Genomic DNA, 23,970 nt, shown 5'->3' on the forward strand with positions numbered 1-23,970 from the left:
GTGAACCATTATTCCAGGTGTAATGCGAGGAACGTTTTGTTAAGAAAGTTTATTCTGTAATAAATCATATTACAACTTTTTAAACAAAAACATCTTTTTGAATTCCAGAATAAAAAAATGAAAACTTAGAGGCTAATTATGTGGATGTTTCGTCTACTGCAAAATCAATTAAATTTGTAATATGCAAGAAATCTTTATAATTATAATTCATTTCATTATCGTTCATTTTCAAAATCAGGTCAAACAAGTGTACTATGAAGATGAAGTGTTCTTGATATCTTATATCCACGGAAATCGTCAAAATTAGTAACTATAGTAACTTTATTTTATTGTCTATAAAACGAACACACTTTGGAAGTTGGAAATTTAAAACTGAACAAATGTTGATATTGTGACTTTGTAAATGTTGTATGATAAATGATAATATAAATGTAATGTAAAATTGACCTATTTTATGTATAAAGCGGAACTGGTTAGTTTTTATAGAGAGGCTTTCTCTGTTATTAAAATGTTCCATTCAAATGAATTCTGTGAGCCGAATATTTTACCAAATTGAGTGAAAAATATAAAATACAATAAATATATAAATAAATAAATGAATAAATAAATAAGAACAACATGTACTTTACATTCATTTTATTAGATGTCTACGGCTGCTATATTATACTTAACTTGCATCTTTAACAAAACAATATTTTTTAACTTTAACTATGATTATGGAATTTTTGTCATTTCATTTCAACAATCTCCTAAAGATATTTCTTTAAGATATCATGCAATAATTTTACTAGCTATGTCTGTTTTTGAGCATAAATTAGATTATTTTTTCATTTGATACAACTAGAAATTCAAAGATAAAGGTTTATAGTCATATAAATGCGTATATACATGTCCGTTTCAAGTCCTTAAATATGATACTTTACTAAATTTATTTTGTACGTTTATTTTCTGTAAAACGAGTCCGATGTTATGTCATAAAATCTTTAAAACTAAATTATCTTTTTTATTGTGATTCATCAAATATATAATTTTATAACTTCTTTATATATTTGATGTTTTTGTAACTCCTCGTCAAATTCTAAATATGAATACTGTAATTGTATATCAAACATGGTTCAGATATATAACGCTGAAAAATAAAACAAATGAACATTAAGGGCCTCTTTTTGAATTTAGACGCAAAATCAAAACCAAGAATTCGACATGGAGCACGTTATATATGTAAATCGGCAATATAGTGGCTCGAGTTGTCATTTAGCTGGGTCTTCTTCGGACCTCCACAAGTGTTATTGATAAAACTTATTTTCTCTGTTCTAACATATAAACTCGTCAGGTGCCATTTAATTATATATAAGGTAAGAGATTAGGATAAAAGCGACACAAATAAGATCATTTAAAATAAAAAAAATAATTGGAATTGAAATTTTAAATCGAAATAATCTATTTATACTTAATCAAAACTTTACAAGTTGAAATATATCCTGGAGGAAAAGAGCAGTGCACAAAAAACCCTCTTCTGTCTTTCATTTGTCCGAGCTATAAAATATTTATTTAAAGATATAATCTTGCATTTCATAAGTAGATATATGTTATGAGAACAAGACGTCAATTTAAAAATTGATTCAGCATCATGCTTTTGAAAAAAAGTTTCAAATACATATTCGTGTTCTTACACTACTTTACATAGAAGTGTTAATAGAATATTGGGCATTTTTGAATAACAATACACTCAGGTGATATTTTCTGCAATACTATAACCTCTTCCCAATCAGATAATACTCACAGAACTGTTAACCTTGTTGGAGATAACGTACGGCAAGAAATGGAGAGCATTTCACGTAATGGAATTTCCACAATCATAAGTCTATAGGGATTCCTTGTTTTCAACAAACACATTGTTTGTCGTGATGAAATATTGATTCTGATTACATATAAGACATATGTGAATAAGGTTAACATCCATATAAGTTAAAAACGTTGACAACGAACTCCATGGCTTAAAACATTAGGAAAGTAATTTTATCCCAATTAAAATGTGATGAAAGATGATTTCAGAAATTGTTTCCGCGTTTATTTTCGTTTTTATTTTCACATATAGCAAACATGTCAATGTTATCTGACGAAAAGAACAATGTTTATGATTCAAAATTGAAAATTCTACAACTTTCAAAATATTTGACATCATTATAAGGCGTCATGATAATTAAAAACATAATATATACTTTACTCTAGAAACATCAAAAATCTTTCATCAGGTCCATTTTTTTATGAAAAAAGACTAAGATGCTTAGCATGCTATTTTGGTTTCATGCTAAGACGTTTTTTCCAAGAGTATTTCTTTCCATAAGTGAAATTTAGGTCCTTTATTTCCGTTATCTCTTTTTATCTTTTGTTATTTCATATAAAATATGACAAATGAACATGATTCATTAACAAAGGTTAATCAAAATCAAGAAAGACTGCCTCAATATCTCTTACACTGTTTATCCCGTTCTAATGTATTGCCTAAAGGTGGGTACCCAATGCTCTGCATCCTGAGCAGAAACGTGCAAAATGAATGTATCTTAATTGGTTACCAAAAATATACCAAAATGCGAGTGATATGTTTCTTAACACGGACGTTTCAATAGATGATATTTTGATAACGTTGTTATGACGCAGAACTGAAACGACAAAATGGAACACATGGGCCTTATAAGAATAAGACGAAGAAAAAGATATTTGAATATGATGATGGTTATCGCCAATAAAAATAAAAACTTATTATTGCATTTATATCGCATGACAACACCGCAGTTAAAAAACCTGGACGAGTGTCACATTTGACGTAATATGACTTGGAAACTTTGCCACACCCTCTCTGAAATTGAGTCAAATCCATCATACTTTGATTTGTTTCCTAAAGAACAACTGATATAAGCGCGTTAGGAGGGCCTACAGTCGGGTAGTAGTGTAACCACTGAAATATGACGTATATAAAATTTTGGTTCCCTTGTTATGCAAGATCGAACACTTCCACACATATGTTCATGAAAATGCTGGTTCCTAAATTAAGCATTAGATACTCAGTCAGTTGCAGTAAACACATATTGAAAATGTGCATATCTGCATACATGTATATGTAAAAGTGTGTGTTGAATGAATGTTAAAAGACGGAAAGATAACATATAAATTTTATGCATATTTTCATTTATTCTACAAACCATTTTTTTGGAATGTTGAATATCATTTTTATAGAGTGTGGATAAAATGATAAGGCATCTTATTACTTGCTTACATTTATTGTACTCATTATATTATTTCCCAACGATAGGACTTGAAGAATAGTTTTCATACAACAAAAATCCAGAAAAGATGCTATGTCCATGACCATAGAACGACTTGTCAGACATCAGGTTTTGTATTGTTATATCATCTCCTTTTTGAAGCTGAAGAACAATAGTTTGGGCTGTGGTATCATTTCCGGACTCTACACCACTTACGTACATATTTGTGATTGCTTTTCCATTTTTTACAAATTGAGCATAGCCACTGACATGGAATAATGAAACAAGCGTCGTAGAGAACACGTATGTTCCTGATACTGGAGCAACAAATGATCCTAGATGCGGATTGTATCCGTTTCCAATATTTGTAACAGCATTTTCAAAAATAAATGGTTGATGAATGCCAGCATGTTCCAAATGTTTGCCCATCTTTGCGAAAAAAGCGACTTGTGTTTCAGGTTCTTGTCTCCTTATCCTATTTATTTGTTGGCCTGTAAAACAATTTAATAGAAACTTTTCATTTTGGATGAAATATATTTTAATTGATTAAATATAGACTGAGTGCGCTGCAAATGTCTATAAAGATAAACCAAATAGTACTTCATTCTTATTTTCAATGTGTTGCAACTTACGATAACGTTGAATGACAAATAAAATACTTTAAAGACATAATTAACCTTGCTATTGCAATTTAACCTGAAGAAAAATGTCGAAAATATACCACTTCCTCTGATGGTATCGGTTTCCACTTCGGCTTGAACAGTTGCCTTTTTTCCTCTTATTTGCATTCTCTTTCTATGGTTCACACTTAGTCGCCTAATTAGATTTTCCAAATGGATGGTACGTTCATGTTGGACCTGCATCTTATTCTCCAAGCTTGCAATTTGCATTTTCTGAAGTTGGTCTTGTGAAGATAGAGTATCCACTTTAAGCAGAAGCTCTTGAATTACACCTTCATACACATCCAACCGTTTTAGAATAGCAGCTTCTGTTTCTATAGATAAATAAATAAATAGATTGATGAGTTTTGCGAAGAAAAGATTATTTCAATTACAACTAATAAAATGTACACATATATGGCTTCGAGTCTTGTTATCAAAATCAAAGAGAAAGGCAAACACATATCACATTGTATAATTTATCTTTAAATAAATGTTATATCATTATACTTCCTTTCGATATAATTCGTTTTTGTTTCTTACCAGTTTCAGTCTTTGCCATCCCAAATAGAATAACACTGAGTATTATATACACCAGAAACATTTTCTCTTCTATTCTCATTAGAGCAATACTTCATAAAAATTGCTAAAATTATAATATTGTGTTCACATATAGATAAGAAATGAGGTCAGTGTCATGTAGTATGTCTTGCATATATTAGTGATTAAAGTACTAATATACGACTTTAATGTATACGTTTCTAAAATTGGAAATGCATATTTTTATCTTCAAGATATTGAAATGACTTGGTGCCTAGGTCAATGTTGTAATTTTAGTCATATGCTACATATAATACATGCATACAATTCTAAAATTGAAAAAATAGTTTTATCAAATAAGTCTCAGTATCTAAGTATTTGTTGCTATAGTTTGGTCAGTCCTTCACGATGGGTAATTTTATCGAATGGTACATATGTCATACTCGTGAGAAAAACAGATTTTACAAGTTACGAGCTTTCCAAACTATTGTTTAAAGTCCATGAATTTGCTTTCCAAACTATTATTTAGAGTCCATGAATTTGATAAGAAAAATTGGAATGCCCGTGAGAATGTTTAAAAAAAAGATTCACTGAATTTGATAAGTAGTTATTTAAATGGCCGTGAGAATGTTTAAAATATTATTTTGAATTAAGGTATTACCATCCTAATGCCTTACCTCCACTTTGAAGAGTATTCAAATAGGCTAACTACTGTTAACTACATTAAAACTGAGGGCCATGGGTTCAAACCTCAGATGGGTCATTTTTTTCTTTCTTTTTTTTTCTTTTAACATTATTTATGTTTCTTTCCATCCATTTTGGGTATAAAAATGTTTATTTTTTATTATTTAATTATTTTCCTACTTAGGGAGCCTAAAAATCCTTAAAATTTACGCGATTGAGTGCCTGTTTTCAAAGTTTCCCTTTTTCCAAAAAGTATATTGGTTGATCTTGTAAAATATTAAATACTTTCACCGTCTAGTTTTGATTTTATTACACTTTGAAAATATCAGGTACCATATTAATTACTAGATTAAGCATTATTTAGCCAATCAATAAATAGATGGCAAGTGACCTAGCCATGCGGAGATCTCCTGGACATATGACTTGGGTTAGGGCGTTAAGCCTTTTCATGTGCAAAGAAGACGCTCTCTAGTTGTACAAAATCAAATTTGCAACGGAATTGATCAAAGAACTTTTAAATAGTAGGCTCGTGAATATGCTTTTTCTTCCCGAAATTTACATAGGGAAAGAACAAATCGCCGGTGCAAAAAATGACCAAGCCACGTGGAAATCTCCTGACATATTACTTGGGTTAGGGCTTTAGGCCTTTCCATGACTTCGATGACTTCTAATCCAATTACCTCTCTGGCGTGGGATCAATCCCCGGGAGATGTTTTGGTAGTTTAGCACGGAGGAAGGTAGTCTAGTACTGGTGTTACTCTCCAAGAACGATGGTTAGGACACTACCTGTCTACATGACTGAAATACTGTTGGGAAAAGGCGTAAAATGAAACAAACAAACAAACATCTACTAGATCAAAGAAGGGTTATTTTTGGTATATCATTGTGCAAACAATGTTTTAAAAATCCCAAATTTCACAATCATTTTCTTCAAAAGGTAATCAAAGAAATCAAAGAATGACAAAAACGTAAATTACATATACATGTAGATAACAAATACTGTTGAATACCTTTAAATGTACGCTATCATTGTTTTGTTGTTGCAGTTTATTTAATTACAATCTATACTTAGTGCATCAGTACTCATAGTTAACTTAACCCCGCGTAGTATTGAGACTCTAAATTGATACAAAAGTCTAATTTTTATAAAGGTTTAGTCACCATTTTCGTGTTTAAATGTAGAATTCTGCTTAAGCCGGTGATAGCGGGCGGTGACGGTAAGTTGCACTTTTCCAGTATCGTCAATGAACAGGCTCAATCAAACCGAGCCTGCAACATTATCAATTTTGCCCTTTACGGGTTCCTTTAGGAATTCTGATTTTCTCTATTTTAAGACAATAATAATAATAATAATAATAATAATAATAATAATAATATCAATACGTAAAACATAATTCTGATATGATAAAACATATTTTACTGACTAGTTTTTATTTTTGTAGAAAAATGCAGTCCGTTCATCAAATATATCATCATGAGTTTTCAACGAGGTTAATATACCATGCCAAATATTTCAAAGCTACACCTGCCATATGTTTACAGCACTTCTATAGTAAGCTTTATACATAATATTTATACTATAAAAACTTATGTTGTTTATATTTGCATTAGATATTATAAACATAAACATTGCAGAAAAATGATGACATATTTATAATGATAGAATGTTTTATATAAGTTTATGAATATGTGTCATTTACATGAAACAGATTCTTCAACTGGTATGATGCAAAACATATTTTAGACATGGCGTTTTTGCATATTCCATGTCTTCCTTGTTAACTTCCATTAAGTGTATCAGTGGAATAACTTTCGGTATATTCGACTTGAGATCAAATGGTTTTAAACCTCTGTTATCTAAATGAAAATGTTATTGTAAAAGTTTGAACCTATATCCTATGAGTATTAAACTGTAGCTTTATCTTAATTAAAGAATAGTTAGTTTCAGATCAGGTGTCTTTATCAAAATTTAACCTCTTTGATTTAGCGTCCATCTTTAAAATTTTCAGAATGATAAACATATAAAATATATCAGTAAATACTATATAATCAAATATAAATTTGCAGATTTGTAGAAAGAAAAATTAACACAAATGGAATGATGATCATATTGTAATAAATTCATGTTTTCTGCCAATAATCAATTACATCAATTCTATCTTTATTCGACTTGTTTATTTCGAAAATAACAACAAAAATGATAAGCTACATAATATATGAAATTTCAGTTTTATCTAATGTGCAGTTTGAATCTGACATAGATATGAATATGTATTTGTCAATAAATTTGTCTTACAAATTAGCATCCGACTCTATCAAAAATTAGTTACATGCTTGAAGGATCGACAATTTTAGCCATATACCCTCTCTACAGCCTCATAGAAAGGAAAACTTCAGTATGTCGAAGTTGAGATACTTGCGTAGAAACTTCGACACATCGGGACTTCGACTTATGAATATACATTCATATTGTCATAAGTTAAGCAGTGTGACGTTCACATTTATTCTAATTAATTAAATGACTCTAAGCTTAATTTTGTAGAAAATTATAGTCGCATCGTAGTATCCTGAAAATATCAACTGCGATGACAAAAATAATAAGATTAGAGATTCTCGTCATGAATGTAGGAACTAATTAAGGTTTAAGAGAGTGAAGCATTGCTGGACAATTTATGTTACTTTCTTCATTTAGTTTATTGAGATCCACAAATTTGTTGTTTAAATTTTAAATCAGGAACATTATTATTCTGGTCAGTTATAATGTTATATTGATAACCATGCTTCTCTCTATTAATTAGAATCTTTATCTCTAAAACGGACAAAATAGTTTCTAAGTACTAGAGATCTTCTTATGTACATTGTATATATAATTCGTTAATTTCTTGATTCTTTAATAATAATTTAACTGCATACATTGATTAACCGTAAAATGCGTCTTTAATAATAAGTAAACAGCGCATATTGATTTTTGCCTTAACCGATTAGAAACAAATGTCTTAAGTTGTACCAAGACAAAACATTTGTATCTATATAGCTTGTATTTATAAAGTTCAATTCATAATGATGCTACAGAAATATTTATTGATAATCACAATATATCTTACGAATCAAATATATATGGATTTAATAGAGAGCAAGAACGTGAGACATACATTGTGAATGTATGAAATATATGAGAGTACAGAAAGCAAATTGCAACATTGATGTGCCGCCGTTCATTTAGTTAAGTGAAAGGTCAACCTTACATTAGTCCATTGTTTAATGACATTTCGAATCAGGAATATTGTTATTCCGATCAGTTCTAAAGCTGCAATGACACTCATTGTTTTCTTCATTTGGTATTTCTTGCGACGCTTGATTGTTCAATAGTTAAGCAAAGTGTTGTGTGTCGTTTTTTACACTCGACAAGCGTTAAACCTTTTGCATTTCAAATACAGAGAAAAGTGCATGTTGTAAGCATTCGTTCAATCTAACCTTAACATTTTATTTTTAAGAATCAAGCGTGCTTTAATAGAAAATATAGCTTTGAACTTTGAAATATCAAATCATATATTGAACAAATGATATGAGCTATTACGAAATGCTGACGTCAAGTCATACATTGGAAGTCAATTTGTTATAGCTCGAATACCCCATTAACATAAATAAGTCTATAAGTTTATACATAATGTTATACATTTAGTAAGAGAATAATGTGGTACATTGGTGGCATTCCATTAATACAATGTAATACGTGATGTTAAATAATTATAACAAACAGGATTTAAGATACACACAAGAAATGAAGTATATCATTCTCATTGGTGTAAAAAATGAAGTATACATTTTTAATTGATATAAAAATGAAGTATACCCATTTAATTGATATGAAAATGAAGTATACCAAATTCATTGGTATAAAAATGATGTCTACCAGTTTCATTGATATAAAATGAAGTATACTTTTTTAATTGATACAAAAAATGAAGTTTAAAATTTTAATTGATATAAACATAAAGAATACCATTTCTATTGATAAACACTTGCCAAGTTGAGTCAGTATTGTGTGTGACTTGCATTTTAAAAGTCAAAATTGTAATTTCAACAAACATTTCATGAACCATAGAGACGCATAATGAACATAATCTTACCAATCCTAAAAACACGCATATATTAGTTAACAATCTGGAACAAATAAATAAATGATAACAAAATTTTCAAAATATACCTTTATATAGCGATATACTTGATATATATATGTCGCACACATATTTCAGTTAAAACTGATTGCAAACCATGATAAATATATTCTTTTCTTATTTGAACTGTCATGAATTGTACATGTCGGTTGTATTGCAAAACCAACAATTTCTTTCCAATATTTACACTTGGCTATCAGATTGAGTGTTTTCGAATTACAGCGAATGTGACATTTACGACGATAATGTAATCTCAACACAATCAAATAATGCTCACAATTCTGTAATCCTTGTTGTAGATAATTTACAACAATGAACGAAGAGTTTCCACTTAATGAAATTTCTAGGATCGTAAGTCCATTGGGAGTTCTTGTTTCCAACAAATACATTAGTTGTTTTGATGAAATATTGATTCTGATGACATGTAAGACATAAATGTAAAAGGTTACCATCCGAACGTATGGTTCAATTAAAAACGCACAATAAAGTGTACTATTGTTTTAAACGAGGGAAATACATTTAAAAATGTGTTTAAGAGTAAACAAAAGTGTGAAGTGAACAAATCAAGTTATTTACACATTGCAAACGGCACTTACAATCCACTTATATTATCAAAATATGACAAATAGCCCTTGCTGCGTTTGTAACACTGTAAGAAAATGTTGATAAATACTGCAAAATCAGCCATAATTCGTAAACAACATGTTAGTTATCTCTTCAATATTGAACCTTTTTTACTTTTTTTGATTTTCTTGAATTATTTTATCTTTTCCTAAGGCATGGAGCTTTAAAAGGTCGTTGCAGTTTTAATTGTAAATAGTATCATTTTTATGTACTGACCAATTACTTCTTAACATCATAATTATGTTCGAATTTGATGATTTTTTTTAAATTGAAGCTAAAGACTCCCATGCCTAAAAAGTTCTGGTCAAACAATTATTACGTTGTAGATAACTGTTTAAACTGTTTAAACAGCTACCGGCCATCTTTTACCACGACGAATATTTAATTTAATTGTTTTTTTTTTATATAACTTAACTAATGAAAAGATTTGAAATAATTCTAACATGAAAGGAAGGCATGTTTTCTATCAGAAACAATCAATACCACAACCTTAACTGATCTATGATTTTCTTTTCAGTTATCTTTTCAATTTACATTTTATTTTCCAGTAATACTAGGATTTGAGGAATCTTCAAACAGAAGAAATCCTAAGAAAATACTTTGGGCCCCACCAATGAAGGATTTATCTGAATCAATATTTTGGATCGTAACGATATCCCCTTTTCGCAGATGAAGAACTATGGTTTGACTTATCGTATCTTGACCCGATCCATACGCGTTGCTGACATGCATCACTGTGACGGGGTGACCATTCCATATAAACTGCACATCTCCATTTGAATTAAAGAAAGAAAGAAGTGTTGCGGAGAACACATATGTTCCTGAGACTGGAGCTACAAATACTCCTGAATTATTGTTGTAACCAATTCCAATATTGGTGACCAAGTTTTGAATATGAAATTCTGGTGGACCCCAGCATGTTGCAGATTTTTGTCCATTTTTGCGAAAAAAGCCACGGGAGTTCCATTTCCAAATCTCCTTATTCTGTTTTTGTTTGCATCTTAAAATAAAATCAACACAGATATTTTTTATACACAAAACAAAACTAACAGCAACAACTACAAAAAGCACAACAAACAAAATACACACAATGTTTTGAATTTTTGATGAAATTTTTGAAAATGTTAAAGCATCTAAGGGAGATAGCCGATACGAATGGCATAAATAAGAACATGCGTGAGTACCCTGAGGTTCAGGCGTTGATAGTTTTTGCTTATACATATGTTCGCCATTTCGTGTTCCTTCGTGTTTTTGATAGTGTCGATTTGCCGAACTTAACACGAGTTTTTGATAGTGTCGATTTGCCGAACATAAAACAGTTGACAGACTTGAACTCAGGCTAATGCGTGAATATCATTTTGGAATTTCAGCGGACCAAAACAAAAAAAACGATGATTTTACATTACGAAATGATACCCTCTGACAACATGGCACACATCACCAATCATATAACGGAGACTGTTGGTAACCAACCAGAACAAAAAGACTTAAGCATAAGCGTGACACTCCTAAGTAAAGTAATTTATTCATAAAATATCTATTTCTAAAAATAGATCAGTTTGTAGATAAGATCAAAAAAGTATTTCTTCAAACATTACTTACCAGAATCAGTCAATGCCATTCCAGACACAGTCGCACTTATTAAAATTAAAACTTGATACATCATTGAAACTCGAAACGAAACACTTACTTTTAACATTAGGGTTAAAAGTGATACGGAATAAGGTTCTATTTATATACGATTTTGCGGACAAGTCAATATTGTTATACGGCGTTAATGACCTATATTTTTGACAAAGATTAGCACATAAAATAGTTAATTAAAGTGATTAAAAAATTGAAATGCCGACTTTGTTTCTAGTATAAAACAGTTAATTTTCATAAGTATATTATTGGTATAAATAAGACTGAAAGTCAATGGGGATCAAACGATTTTGAACACACAATATGTGTATATTTAATGTGGGGCATACATAAGGCCTCGCAACTCTGGCATGTTTAAAACGATGTATGGGGGCGTAGGCTACCCTTCTTACATAGTGCCTGTAGGCCGGTTTTAGTAGTAAATGATATATGTCCCACAAATGTATATATTTTTAATGGGGTTTTATGTTATTGGTCAATATGTTTTCACCTATGGTAAAATTAAATATATAGTTGATATATATAACTTAGTACCCCTTAGTTCTGTTGTTTGGAAATGTCATTATATGCCTACATAGTGGCATATATAAAAACTGACTGCATGAAATAATGCCACTCAACTCGGTCTTATAAATAGGCCCCGTAAGTGAAGATATGTGTGAATATATATATATATATATATATATATATATATATATATATATATATATATATATATATATATATATATATATATATATATATATATATATATATATATACAATACATTCTTAGGTTACCATGTGGATGGTATTTACATTTATTTTGTCACATATTCTGTTAAATAAAAAATACTTAGTTCATTTTTTATAGCTACACCAAAATTATATATTTTTTACATTAAAGGCTTATTGTCATCATTTGATAGAATTAACAATAACTTAGATCTAGCTGTTTTGCTGTGCCTCAAAGTATGTAAAATGTTTAGGTCGCAATTGAACTTTTTTATGTACATTCAATTATTTATAAAATCTTTGTATTATTTGTTATATGAAGGAAGATAATAGAGTGAGTTTGAGAATGACAACTAATAACTGTCAATATCGTGAGCAAGAAATTTGTTGAAAACTTAAAATAATGGTAAAATACTGCTTCATTTAACTTGGTTTGCCTTAGTAACGTTATCAATGGAATAATATAAAAATAACTTTTTCTTCTGCTTAACTATATTACTATATATTGGATTTTCGGAAATATGTCAGCAATATAGAATGCAAGGGACACATGTTGGAGTTTTATAATGATCCGAATTAATTGGCGTCGCAACCAAATGTCGTTCGTTGACTCCTTGATAATTTGAAGGCACATATAGCCTCGGAAATGCATATTCAATAAGTTCTTAAGAAATATCAAACATGTGTTTAATAATGTTCTAATAATAGATTCAGAGCATGTAAGATGTTTAATTTCTGAAGAAAGTAACGCTGAATGTGAATTTATGTGTAGTAAAGGTAGTAAAATGTAAAAAAGTAGTATTTCGACTTCCATACAAAATACTTAATTAATATAATTACACAAATTGCTAAAGAGAATAGGAACAGAAAATGGGAACAGAATATAACCAATGAGTAACTGTTTGGAAACTGTAACAAGATAAATAAAACAGAAAAATATAAATGATAGTATTTCTAAGGCTTCACTAGCCTATGCGTTTCATCAAATTATATTGCCCAACTCAAAACTCTTTTACTTTAAATAAAAGTGCATGAAAAACTTTAAGAAATAATAAAACTGCTATCAGAATAATTTATTCCTTCTTGTATCTTTGCATTTCATTTCATTTTCCTACGATACTTGGACTTGATAAATCTTCAAACAAAAGAAACCCAGAGAAAGTACTTAGACCTGAGCCATAAAACGACTTGTCGGGGTCTTTATTTTGAACCACTACGTCATCCCCTTTTTGCAGCTGAAGAACTATAGTTTGGCTTGTTGTATCCCAAGCAGCTTCTCCCCCGCTAACATACATTGTTGTGACGAGTTGGCCGTTCTTTACAAACTCTGCATGTGCATTTACATGGTAGAATGAAACAAGAGTTGTGGAGAATACGTATGTTCCTGACACCGGAGCTATGAATGTTCCTACATGACTGTGGTAACCATTTCCTACATTAGTGACAACAGTTTCAAAGATGATATTCTGATGAATTCCAGCATGTTCAAGGTGTTTGTCCATTTTTGCGAAGAAAGCCACGGGAGTTTCATTTTCGGCTCTCCTTATTCTGTTTACCTGTGCATCTGTAAATTAATATAAATTAATATATATTAAATATTAATTCAATTTTCTTTATACTTCAAACGATTTTTCAGAAATGTTTACAATGTTCCTTAAACCTAAGTAGAAAAAACTAATGTTATCGATGATATTAGAAAATCCTTGCAAAAATTCAAAATTTCATGTAATAGAATGATTATCAATGACATAAATAAACTTCATGTTCAAAATCTCAGGAATCCTATAATGTCATCAATAAAACAAGAAATGCTCATACCATGTTTGGTTTCAACATGATCCGGATTTCTATTGTTAACTGGCAGACTATCTTCCACGGGACCTATCTTTAGTTTACTGGTACTTAGCCTGTTAAGTTTTCCAAGGTAACTGTTACGTTGTCGCTGCCAGTGTAACTGTTTCTTCAAGCCGACAATTTGCTCTTTATGGATTTGGTCTTGCTCTTTCAAGCTTGCCACTTCATCACAAAGATTTTGAACGAGCCTTTCTGTTGCTTCCAGCCTTTTTAGAATAGCGGACTCTGTTTCTAATAAGAGATAGTGAAGACACGTTTGAATTTCTTGATTATTTTTTATTATTTTGGAACATGCTTGCGAATAAAATCTCTAAAGGTTGTATGAGTTATGTCAAATATAACATATCAATATGTATATGTGACTGGTGTCATTGACAAATATAGGCTAAACAGCTGTTTACAGGCTCAAGTTTGTATTTTTGTCTCCAAAGATTCAATCTGTGTTCATCCGACCTAGGTATGATTAGAAAGTTATGTTACTAATGCAAATTTTGTTTCATGTGATTTGAATAACAATCGTTATTAAAAGGTCTAATTAAATTGGTGAAGAAAATGTAAAGTGTTTAAGGAAGAACAATCAAAATATTATAACCGACTTGAGCATATGGTGGCAAGCATAAGTAAAAGTTAACACTAAAAAATGCTTATTCTAAAACAAATTATATAATTGATAAATTCAAAATCATGTCTTCACACATTACTTACCTGACTCAGCTGTCGCCATTCCAGACACAGTTAAACATATTAGAATTAAAACTTGATGCATCATTGGTTTTGTAAACCAAATTCTTCGTTTAACATTAAATTTAAATATGACAAGGAATTATTTCTTTTCTATATAAGACTATAGCACAAGAATGAGCACGTTATCATCATAATTTAAGCAATTCATGACCTATATTGTAATCAGGACTTATTATGAAGATTGACACGTTAGATAATGTACTTGTAGACACCATGTGTACGAGACTGATTCGTCCTTAAAGTCCAATTATGCCCAGTAATACTTTTGTTTTTATTTTTCAAAAGCTTATTATTATTGATGTCCTCTTAAAGTTTCCAAAAGTTATTCATTGATCAATTACCTGAACCATCTTTTGCTTCTGTAGTCTTTTGACAATTACTGCAGTATAGTGATTTTGTTTTTTATATGGAAGTCAAAATACTACTGCGTTTACATTTTAATACTTTTATGACAAATAATTTAATATTTAACGCTAATTTTTTTAATGTGATAAGCATCTAGCTAGCTCTGAACTATTATTTCAATGTTATAAAATTAATGTTTACCTTTTGTAGAGAAGGAACACATTATCCATTTCTGAGGCATATTGTGTCTTTAAATGCGTTATTATTCTGAATAAAAAATAGACAGAGGCTTGAACGTAACAATGCATCTATAATATGTAATACTTGATGAAATAACTTAAAGGTAATGAATATGTTTTAGTATAAACTAGATGAAAATTAAAATAGATAGATAGATAAATAAATATATAAATAAATAAACAAATAACAATAACCTCAAAGACTTTTTGTTTGCAGTGATGTAAAAATCTCCAATTTCACAATCATTTCCTTCAAAAGGTAATCTAAGAAACCAGAAAAAAGTAATGCTAACAAATAATGTTGAGTATCTTAAAATATACGCTGTCATTGTTTTTCGTTCAATAATTACAAACTAGTCTTAGTGCATGAGTACTCATAGCTTACTTAACCCCGCGTGAAAATGCGACTCCAAAATTGATAAACAATAGTCCCATATTTATAAATGTTTATTCTTTAAGACAATTCTGATTATATATTTAAAACAGCAAAAAACCCACAGGACATTTAATCACTTTACCACAGAACTGTTTTGTATTATACTCGTATTTCATTTTTTTTATTTAGAAATGTCAAATATAAATTTATAGCAAATGTGTTGTTTAAAAAAGCCTATAAGTGTTAAAATTAAACATAATGGTAGAAATGTATTTCATTATTGAGACATTCCACATACTAGTGCATTTTCAATCCAAAACCAATCAATAAGAAGGTATATGTACTTCAATATTTATATTATTTTTGTAATTTAGTTTTTATGGCAAACAAAAAGCTGAGCTATGTTTTTTTACGTACAACTTAAATTCTGGTATGATAAAACATATTTTACTGACTTGTATTTATTTTGGTGTGTGCTTCTTTCGTTGGTAGAAAAATACAGTCCGTGCATCAAATACATCATCATGAATATTAAATGAGGTTAATAAACCATATCTAATCTTTCAATGCTACACCTGTCATGTGTTTACAACACTTAAGCAGTAAGCATTATACGTTATATTTATTCCTATACAAAATTATGGTATTTATATTTTTATAAGATGAAATAAACCATAAACATTGCAGAAAAATGATGACATATTTATAATGATATAATGTTTTATATAAGTTTGTGAATATGCCATTTACATGAAACAATTTCTTCAATCTGACATGATGCGAAACATATTTTAGTCATGGCATTTTTGAATATTCCATGTAATCCTTGTTAACTTCCAGTAAGTGTATCAGTGGAATAACTTTCGGTATATTCGACTTAAGATCAAATGGTTTTAAACAATTCTAATGCATCTGCGTTGTCTAAATTGCACTGTTATTTTAAAAGTTTAAACCCATATCCTATGAGTGTTAAATTGTAGCTTTATCTCAAGAGATAATACTCCAGATGAGGTGTCTTTAAAATTAAACCACATTGATTAAAGGTCTATCTTTAAAGTTTCAGAATGATGAAAATCTAAAACATTCATTGAATATTTATAAATATAATTAAATGTAAATTTGCAGATTTGTAAAAAGAAAATGATGATCATATTTTAATGAATTTATGTTTTCTGCTAATCACCTTTGACTTGATTATTTGAAAAAAAAAACAGCAATAATGATAAGGTACATAAAATTTCAGTTTTATCTTATGTGCAGTTTGAATCTTATATTGATATGAATATGTATTTGTCAATAAACTTTTACAAATATGAATCCAACTCCATTTGAAATTAGTTACATGCTTGAAGGATCGGCGATTTTAGCCATATACCTTCTATTGTCTCAAATAAAGGAACACTTCAGTGAGTCGAAGTTGAGATACTTGCGTAGAAACTTCGACACATCGGGTCTTCGACTTATGAATATACATGCATATTGTTATAAGTTAAGCAGTGTGACGTTCAAATTTATCCTAATTAATTAAATGACTCTAAGCTTTATTTTGAAGATAATTATAGTCGCATCGTAGTATCCTGAAAATATCAACTGCGATGACAAAAATAATAAGATTGGAGATTCTCGTCATGAATGTAGGAACTAATTAATGTTAAAGAGAGTGAAGCATTGCTGGACGATTTGTTTTTCTTTCTTCATGTAGTTAATTGAAATCCACAAATTTGTTATTTCAATTTCAAATCAGGAACATCATTATTCTGGTCAGTTATAATGTTTTATTGATAACCATGCTTTACTCTATTAGAATCTTTATCTCTAAAACGGACAAAAATAGTTTCTTAGTACTAGAAAAATTCTTATGTATATGTTATTCGTTAATTTCTTGATTCTTTGATAATAATTTAACTGCATACATTGATTAACTGTAAAATGCGTCTTAAAAAATAAGTTTACAGCGCATATTGATTTTTTCCTTATCCGATTAAAAACAAATGTCTTAATTTGTACCCAGACAAAACATTTGCATTGATATAGCTTGTATTTATAAAGCTCAATTCATAATGAATAATGATGCTACAGAAATATTTATTAATAATCGCAATATATCTTACGAATCAAATATATATGGATTTAATAAAGAGCCAGAACGTGAGACATACATTGTGAATGTATGAAATTTATGAGAGTACAGAAAGCAAATTGCAACACTGTACTGGCGTTCATTTAGTTAAGTGAAAGGTCAACCTTACATTGGTCCATTGTTTAATGTAATTTCGAATTAGGAATGTTGTTATACTGGTCAGTTCTAATGCTGCAATGACACTCATTGTTTTCTTCATTTGGTATATCTTGCGACGCTTCATTGTTCAATAGTTAAGCAAAGTGTTGTGTGTCGCATTTTACACCCGACAAACGTTAAACCCTTTGCATTTGAAATGCAAAGTGGATGCTGTAAGCATTCGTTCAATCCAACCTTAACATTTCATTTAAAAGAATCAAGCGTGCTCAAACAGAAAATATAGCTATCAAATCATATATTGAACAAAGGATATGAGCTATTTCGAAATGCTACCGCAAAGTCATACATTGGAAGTCAATTTGTTGTAGCTCGAATACCCCGTTAACATAAATAAGTCTATAAGTTTATACATAATGTTATACATTTAGTTAGAGAGGAATGTGGTTAGTTTAATTATAACAAACGAGATTTAAGATACACACAATAAATGAAGTATATCATTTTCATTGGTGTAAAAAATGAAGTATACAATTTTAATTGATATAAAAATGAAGTACACCAATTTAATTGATATGAAAATGAAGTATACTATTTTAACTGATACAAAAATGAAGTACACTATTTTAATTGATAAAAACATGAAGAATACCAGTTTTATTGATAAACACATGCCAAGTTGAGTCAGTATTATGTGTGGCTTTTAAAAGGTCAACATTGTAATTTAAACACACATTTTATGATTCATAGAATAGCAGAAAGAACTTAATCTTACCAATTCTAAAAAACGCGCATATATCAGTTAACAAACTAGAAAAAATAAATGATATCAAAATTTTCAAAATATACCCGTATATAGTGATATACTTGATTTATGTTTGTCGCGCACAGTAAAAACTGATGACAAACCATAAACCTATTCCATTCTGATTTGAACTTTTATGAATTGTACTTGTTTGTATTGCAAAACCAACAATTTTTTTCCAATATTTACACTTGGCTATCGGATTGAGTGTTTTCGAATTACAGCGAATGTGACATTTACGACGATAATGTAATCTCAACACAATCAAATAATGCTCACATTTCTGTAATCCTTGTTGTAGATAATTTACAACAATAAACGAAGAGTTTCCACTGAATAAAATTTCTAGGATCATAAGTCCATTGGAGTTCTTGTTTCCAACAAATACATTAGTTGTCTTGATAAAATTTTGATTCTGATGACACGTAAAGTAAAACATAACTGTAAAAGGTTACCATCCGAACGTATGTCCGATTAAAACTCACAATTAAGTGTATCATTGTTTTAAGTGTTATGTGAGGGAAATACATTTAAAAAATGTATTTAAAAGTAAAAGATAGAATGAAGTGAACGAATCAAGTTATTTACACATTGCAAATGGCACTTACAACCACTTATATTATCACAATTTGAAAAATAGCCCTTGCTGCGTGTGTTACACTGTAGAAAAATGTTGATAAATACTGCAAAATGAGCCATAATTCGCAAATAACATGTAAATTATCTCTTCAATATTGAATCTTTTTACTTTTTTGATTTTCTTGAATTATTTTACCTTATCCTAAGGCATGGAGCTTTGAAAGGTCGTTGCAGTTTTAATTGTAAATAGTATCATTTTTATGTACTGGCCAATTACTTCTAAATACCATATGTTCGAATTTGTTGATTTTAAAAAAAAATTAGGCTAAAGACTCCCATGCCTAAAAAGTCCCGGTCAAACAATTATTACGTTGTAGATAACTGTTTAAACTGATATCGGCCACTCTTCTGAAGTTTGAACCTACGAACCCAGTTTCAATGCAGTTGATAATAATTCTAGCTTATTTGAATACTCTTCAAATCTAGGGGGGGGGGGTTTATACCTTAGTTCAATACAAAGGACACAATGTGATCTGAACCTCGCAGCTCATTGACTCTTTGACAGATATATCTATGAGATAATAGTATTGTCGTGAATTTCAAATTCATTTTTATTTACAATTTTTGTCTTATTTTCTTGTCTTAGTACTTTTCTTGTTTGGGTTTTACGTCACACTTACATAGCATAGGTAATATAGCGATTTTAAAGCTAGTGGTAGAGTGAGACCTCAGGTGCCCTACCGTGCATTATTTCAGACAAGAACAGGTACCTGAGTACGTAGAGCAACCAAGAGTCAAGTTGTTTGAAACAACTCAGAGGTTTCGACAGTGACAATCTTGAATAAAATGTCGGAGGTATAGATTTTACCTTGATCATAGTATTCATTTAATTTTTCACTTCGCTTTATCGTAAGTTATTTATTAGCACGATGAACTGTTCAATTATAGTTCACAATTAAGTGCAATTTATTCACTTTGGGCATATAATATAGCATATGCCAATAAGATTGATAAACTTAAAAACATTTCCGATAAACTTTTGAGTTCACGGTATTTTGAGCAAATGCATAATCATGCTTGTATACATGTAGTATATTAAGTTAAATTGGCCTTTTATATAGCTTTAACTAATTTAAAGATTTGGGATAAGTTTAACATTAGGAAGGAAAGGCACATTGTTTATCAGAAACAATCAATACCACAACTTAAAACTGATCTATCATTTTCTTTTCATTTATCTTTTCAATTTACATTTTATTTTCCAGTAAAACTAGGATTTGTAGAATCCTAAAACAGAAGAAATCCTGAGAATATACTTCGGGCCCCGCCAATGAAGGATTTATCTGAATCAACATTTTGGATCGTAACGACATCCCCTTTTCGCAGATGAAGAACAATGGTTTGGCTTATCGTATCCTGACCCGATTGATACGCGTTGCTGACGTACATCTGTGTGACGGGCTGACCATTCCATATAAACTGCACATATGCATTTGTATTATAGAAAGAAAGAAGTGTTGCGGAGAACACATATGTTCCTGAGACTGGAGCTACAAATGCTCCTGAATTATTGTTGTAACCATTTCCTATATTGGTGACCACAGTTTCGAAGATGAAATTCTGGTGGACCCCAGCATTTTCCAGATTTTTGTCCATTTTTGCGAAAAAGGCCACGGGAGTTCCATTTCCAAATCTCCTAATTCTGTTTTTGTTTGCATCTTAAAATAAAATGAACACAGATATTTTTTATATACAAAACAAAACTAACAGCAACAACTACAAAAAGAAAAAAAAAACACGAAAATACACGCAAATGATAAATAACAAACAGCAAAAAAACGCCCCAAAGAACAAAAACAAATAAAAAAAAGAACAACCAAAAACAAAAGAAAATAATCAACATCAAGAACACAAAATAACACTTTACAGTAGATCTATATGGTAATTTATGAACACCGAAGAAACCCAAAACAGTTTGAGAAATACATTATTTTATTCGAAAATTCGGACATGACGTGACTTGATATTATTGTCCGAGATTTTTTCTTCTTCAAATAAGTGTTGAACAATAAATTGTGTGCAAAATCTATTATCAGGCTATGATGAGTCATGACTTAAAAATTTGATTTTGAATTTTATTCTGGTCATATCATTTTCTTATCTTTTCGCAAAAATGTTCCGTTTTTAGTGTCATATTTGATATATGTCAGAATTTAAAATTGTTGTTGACCTCAGTTTTGCTACTTTGATAATCTATTTTAAATTAGACAAAATTTCATTATAAAGGTATTTCATTGATGTAACAAGTTAATATCTGACCTGGCTTGATGTTGGTGTGGCTCGGCTGTCTCTTGATTTCTGGTAAACTTTCATCTTCAACAAATCCTATCTTTAGTTTTCTGTCTGTTAATCTTCTGTTAAGTTTTCCAAGGTGACTGTTATGTTGTCGCTGCAAGTGTAACTGTTTCTTCAAGTCGACAATCTGCTCTCTATGGATTTGGTCCTGAGCTTTTAGGCTTGCCACTTCATTGAAAAGATTTTGAACGAGCTTTTCTGTAGCTTCTAGTCGTTTTAGAATGGTGGACTCTGTTTCTAAAAAAGGAAAAAATGTTTTAATTTTTTAATGAAATGTTTGGAAATGTTCTTGCATGTAAAGTATTTAAAGCTTTTATATTATAGGTCTAATATTCGATATATTGTACAAATATCAGATTCCACTGAGAGAGATAAAACGGGATATTCATGTTATCATGTATCATGTACCGAACTTAAAAGGAGATAACCGATACGGATAACGTAACTAAAATCCGACAACCGTGTATAATATGTGTGAGTACCGTTTGGTTATTTCAGCTGACCAAAACATTATGTTACCATTTTTACAACGTCTGACGTCATATAATACTTTAATTTTAATACATGTATATATTTCAGGTGAGTTTTAATAAAACAATAGATATGGACTGGAATTTTATGAAGCGTACCTAGGCATAAACCAGCTTTGAAACATTTCTTGGACAAGTTACGCCAGAAAATATATATAAAAAAAGAATCAAAAGACTTGCATATATTTTGTGAAAGATATTAAATCATGATCATTATGTAAATTCCTATCTCAATTAGGGGAGAAAGATGCTTGTTGTTAGGAATGAAGTTTAACGGAGACTGTTATGAATGTGTCAGGCCTAAGTAAAAAACATATTTTTTTTTTATAAAATATCTATTTCTTAAATAGATCAATTGTAGATAAGATCAAAAAAGTATTTCCTCAATCATTACTTACCAGAATCAGCTAATGCCATTCCAGACACAGTCACACAAATTAAAGTTAAAATTTGATACATCATTGAAACTCGAAACAAAGCACCTACTTTTAACATCCAGGTTAAAAGTGAAACGGAATGAGGTTCTATTTATACATGTATACGATAACGAATACGTCACGATTCTTTCACGGAGTTAATGACCTATATTTGTGATTGACCCACAAAAAAGTTTATCAAACTATGCGAAATGCCAACTTCTAAGACTTATATATTATCAAATAATTCGTTTTCATAAGTAAATTTGAAGTATAGATTAGACTGGATGTCAATTGGGATCAAATGATTATTGAACACCTTGTTGGTACTAAAATTGTCTACATTACCCATCTAATGTACCTAAATGGTTAGCTCCATAACATAATTAAAATGTGTTATTTGTTAACATATAAATGTTCATAATAAATCCCTTAAAACTTTGTCATTTTTTTTCAAGAAATATTGTGAAGGATTTTTCAAATGATACATTTCTATTCTCTTTTATCAAAATTTGAAATACTTTAAGAAAACTATCTGGTATAAATGTATCATCTTTTACAAGTACGAGTATGAAGTTGCACTGTAAAAGGTCGTTGAAGTTTTAATTGTAAATCGTATCATAGTTGTTTACTGGCAAATTACCTCTTAACATCACATGTTCGAATGTGTTGATTATTTATTATTTCAGCTGTAACGATGTTTTTTTTTTCTTCGGTAGACTTTTATCCCTAAAAATTAAGCAATAATTACTTGTATGTTGTAGACAACGGTTAAAATGCATTTTCATTTTTTATTTCTAAACGTATGATACACTAATATTTTATATATAATTCTTTAACATACTGTTACCATATATATCAAGCACTATTGATATGTTTAAAGACTGATTATGCCTCAGAAAACAAATATTTTTAAATTCTTTAGAGATGTCAAATTTGTTCAATAATGCCTTAATAATGGATTTAGAGCATTTAAGAGGTTAAACAACTGAAGAGAGTAGCACTGAACATTTAGTTATGTGTCGTAAAGGTTGCAGACAAAAAAGAAAAAATGATAAATGATAGTATTTCTAAGGCTTTATGAGATTTAAAGTTTAATCAAATCTTTTTGCTCAACTCAAAACTCTTTAACTTTAAAAATAACTTCTGTTTTCGAGGAAATCACTTTTAACAGCTGACATA

The 23,970-nt window shown here is 29.9% G+C and overlaps 3 protein-coding genes across 3 annotated transcripts; all 3 read right to left on the minus strand.

Moving 5' to 3' along the window:
• Positions 1–2,500: 2,500 nt before the first annotated feature.
• LOC132755928 (multimerin-2-like) lies at positions 2,501–4,625 on the minus strand. The gene is made up of 3 exons (XM_060746866.1): positions 4,469–4,625; positions 3,988–4,260; positions 2,501–3,757 (listed from the first exon to the last, which is right to left on the minus strand). The coding sequence occupies exons 1-3, from the start codon at positions 4,545–4,547 to the stop codon at positions 3,297–3,299; spliced, it is 813 nt and encodes a 270-aa protein (XP_060602849.1). The 5' UTR covers positions 4,548–4,625; the 3' UTR covers positions 2,501–3,296.
• An 8,751-nt stretch (positions 4,626–13,376) lies between these two features.
• On the minus strand, positions 13,377–15,022 carry LOC132755925 (caprin-2-like). The gene is made up of 3 exons (XM_060746863.1): positions 14,869–15,022; positions 14,128–14,394; positions 13,377–13,873 (listed from the first exon to the last, which is right to left on the minus strand). The coding sequence occupies exons 1-3, from the start codon at positions 14,930–14,932 to the stop codon at positions 13,413–13,415; spliced, it is 792 nt and encodes a 263-aa protein (XP_060602846.1). The 5' UTR covers positions 14,933–15,022; the 3' UTR covers positions 13,377–13,412.
• A 5,722-nt stretch (positions 15,023–20,744) lies between these two features.
• On the minus strand, positions 20,745–22,872 carry LOC132755929 (cerebellin-3-like). The gene is made up of 3 exons (XM_060746868.1): positions 22,771–22,872; positions 21,807–22,079; positions 20,745–21,205 (listed from the first exon to the last, which is right to left on the minus strand). The coding sequence occupies exons 1-3, from the start codon at positions 22,865–22,867 to the stop codon at positions 20,775–20,777; spliced, it is 801 nt and encodes a 266-aa protein (XP_060602851.1). The 5' UTR covers positions 22,868–22,872; the 3' UTR covers positions 20,745–20,774.
• Positions 22,873–23,970: the final 1,098 nt, after the last annotated feature.

Source organism: Ruditapes philippinarum, unplaced genomic scaffold (genome assembly GCF_026571515.1).
Source record: "Ruditapes philippinarum isolate M1 unplaced genomic scaffold, ASM2657151v2 ctg1610_1_1_1_1, whole genome shotgun sequence".
In the NCBI taxonomy this organism is placed as follows: domain Eukaryota; kingdom Metazoa; phylum Mollusca; class Bivalvia; order Venerida; family Veneridae; genus Ruditapes; species Ruditapes philippinarum.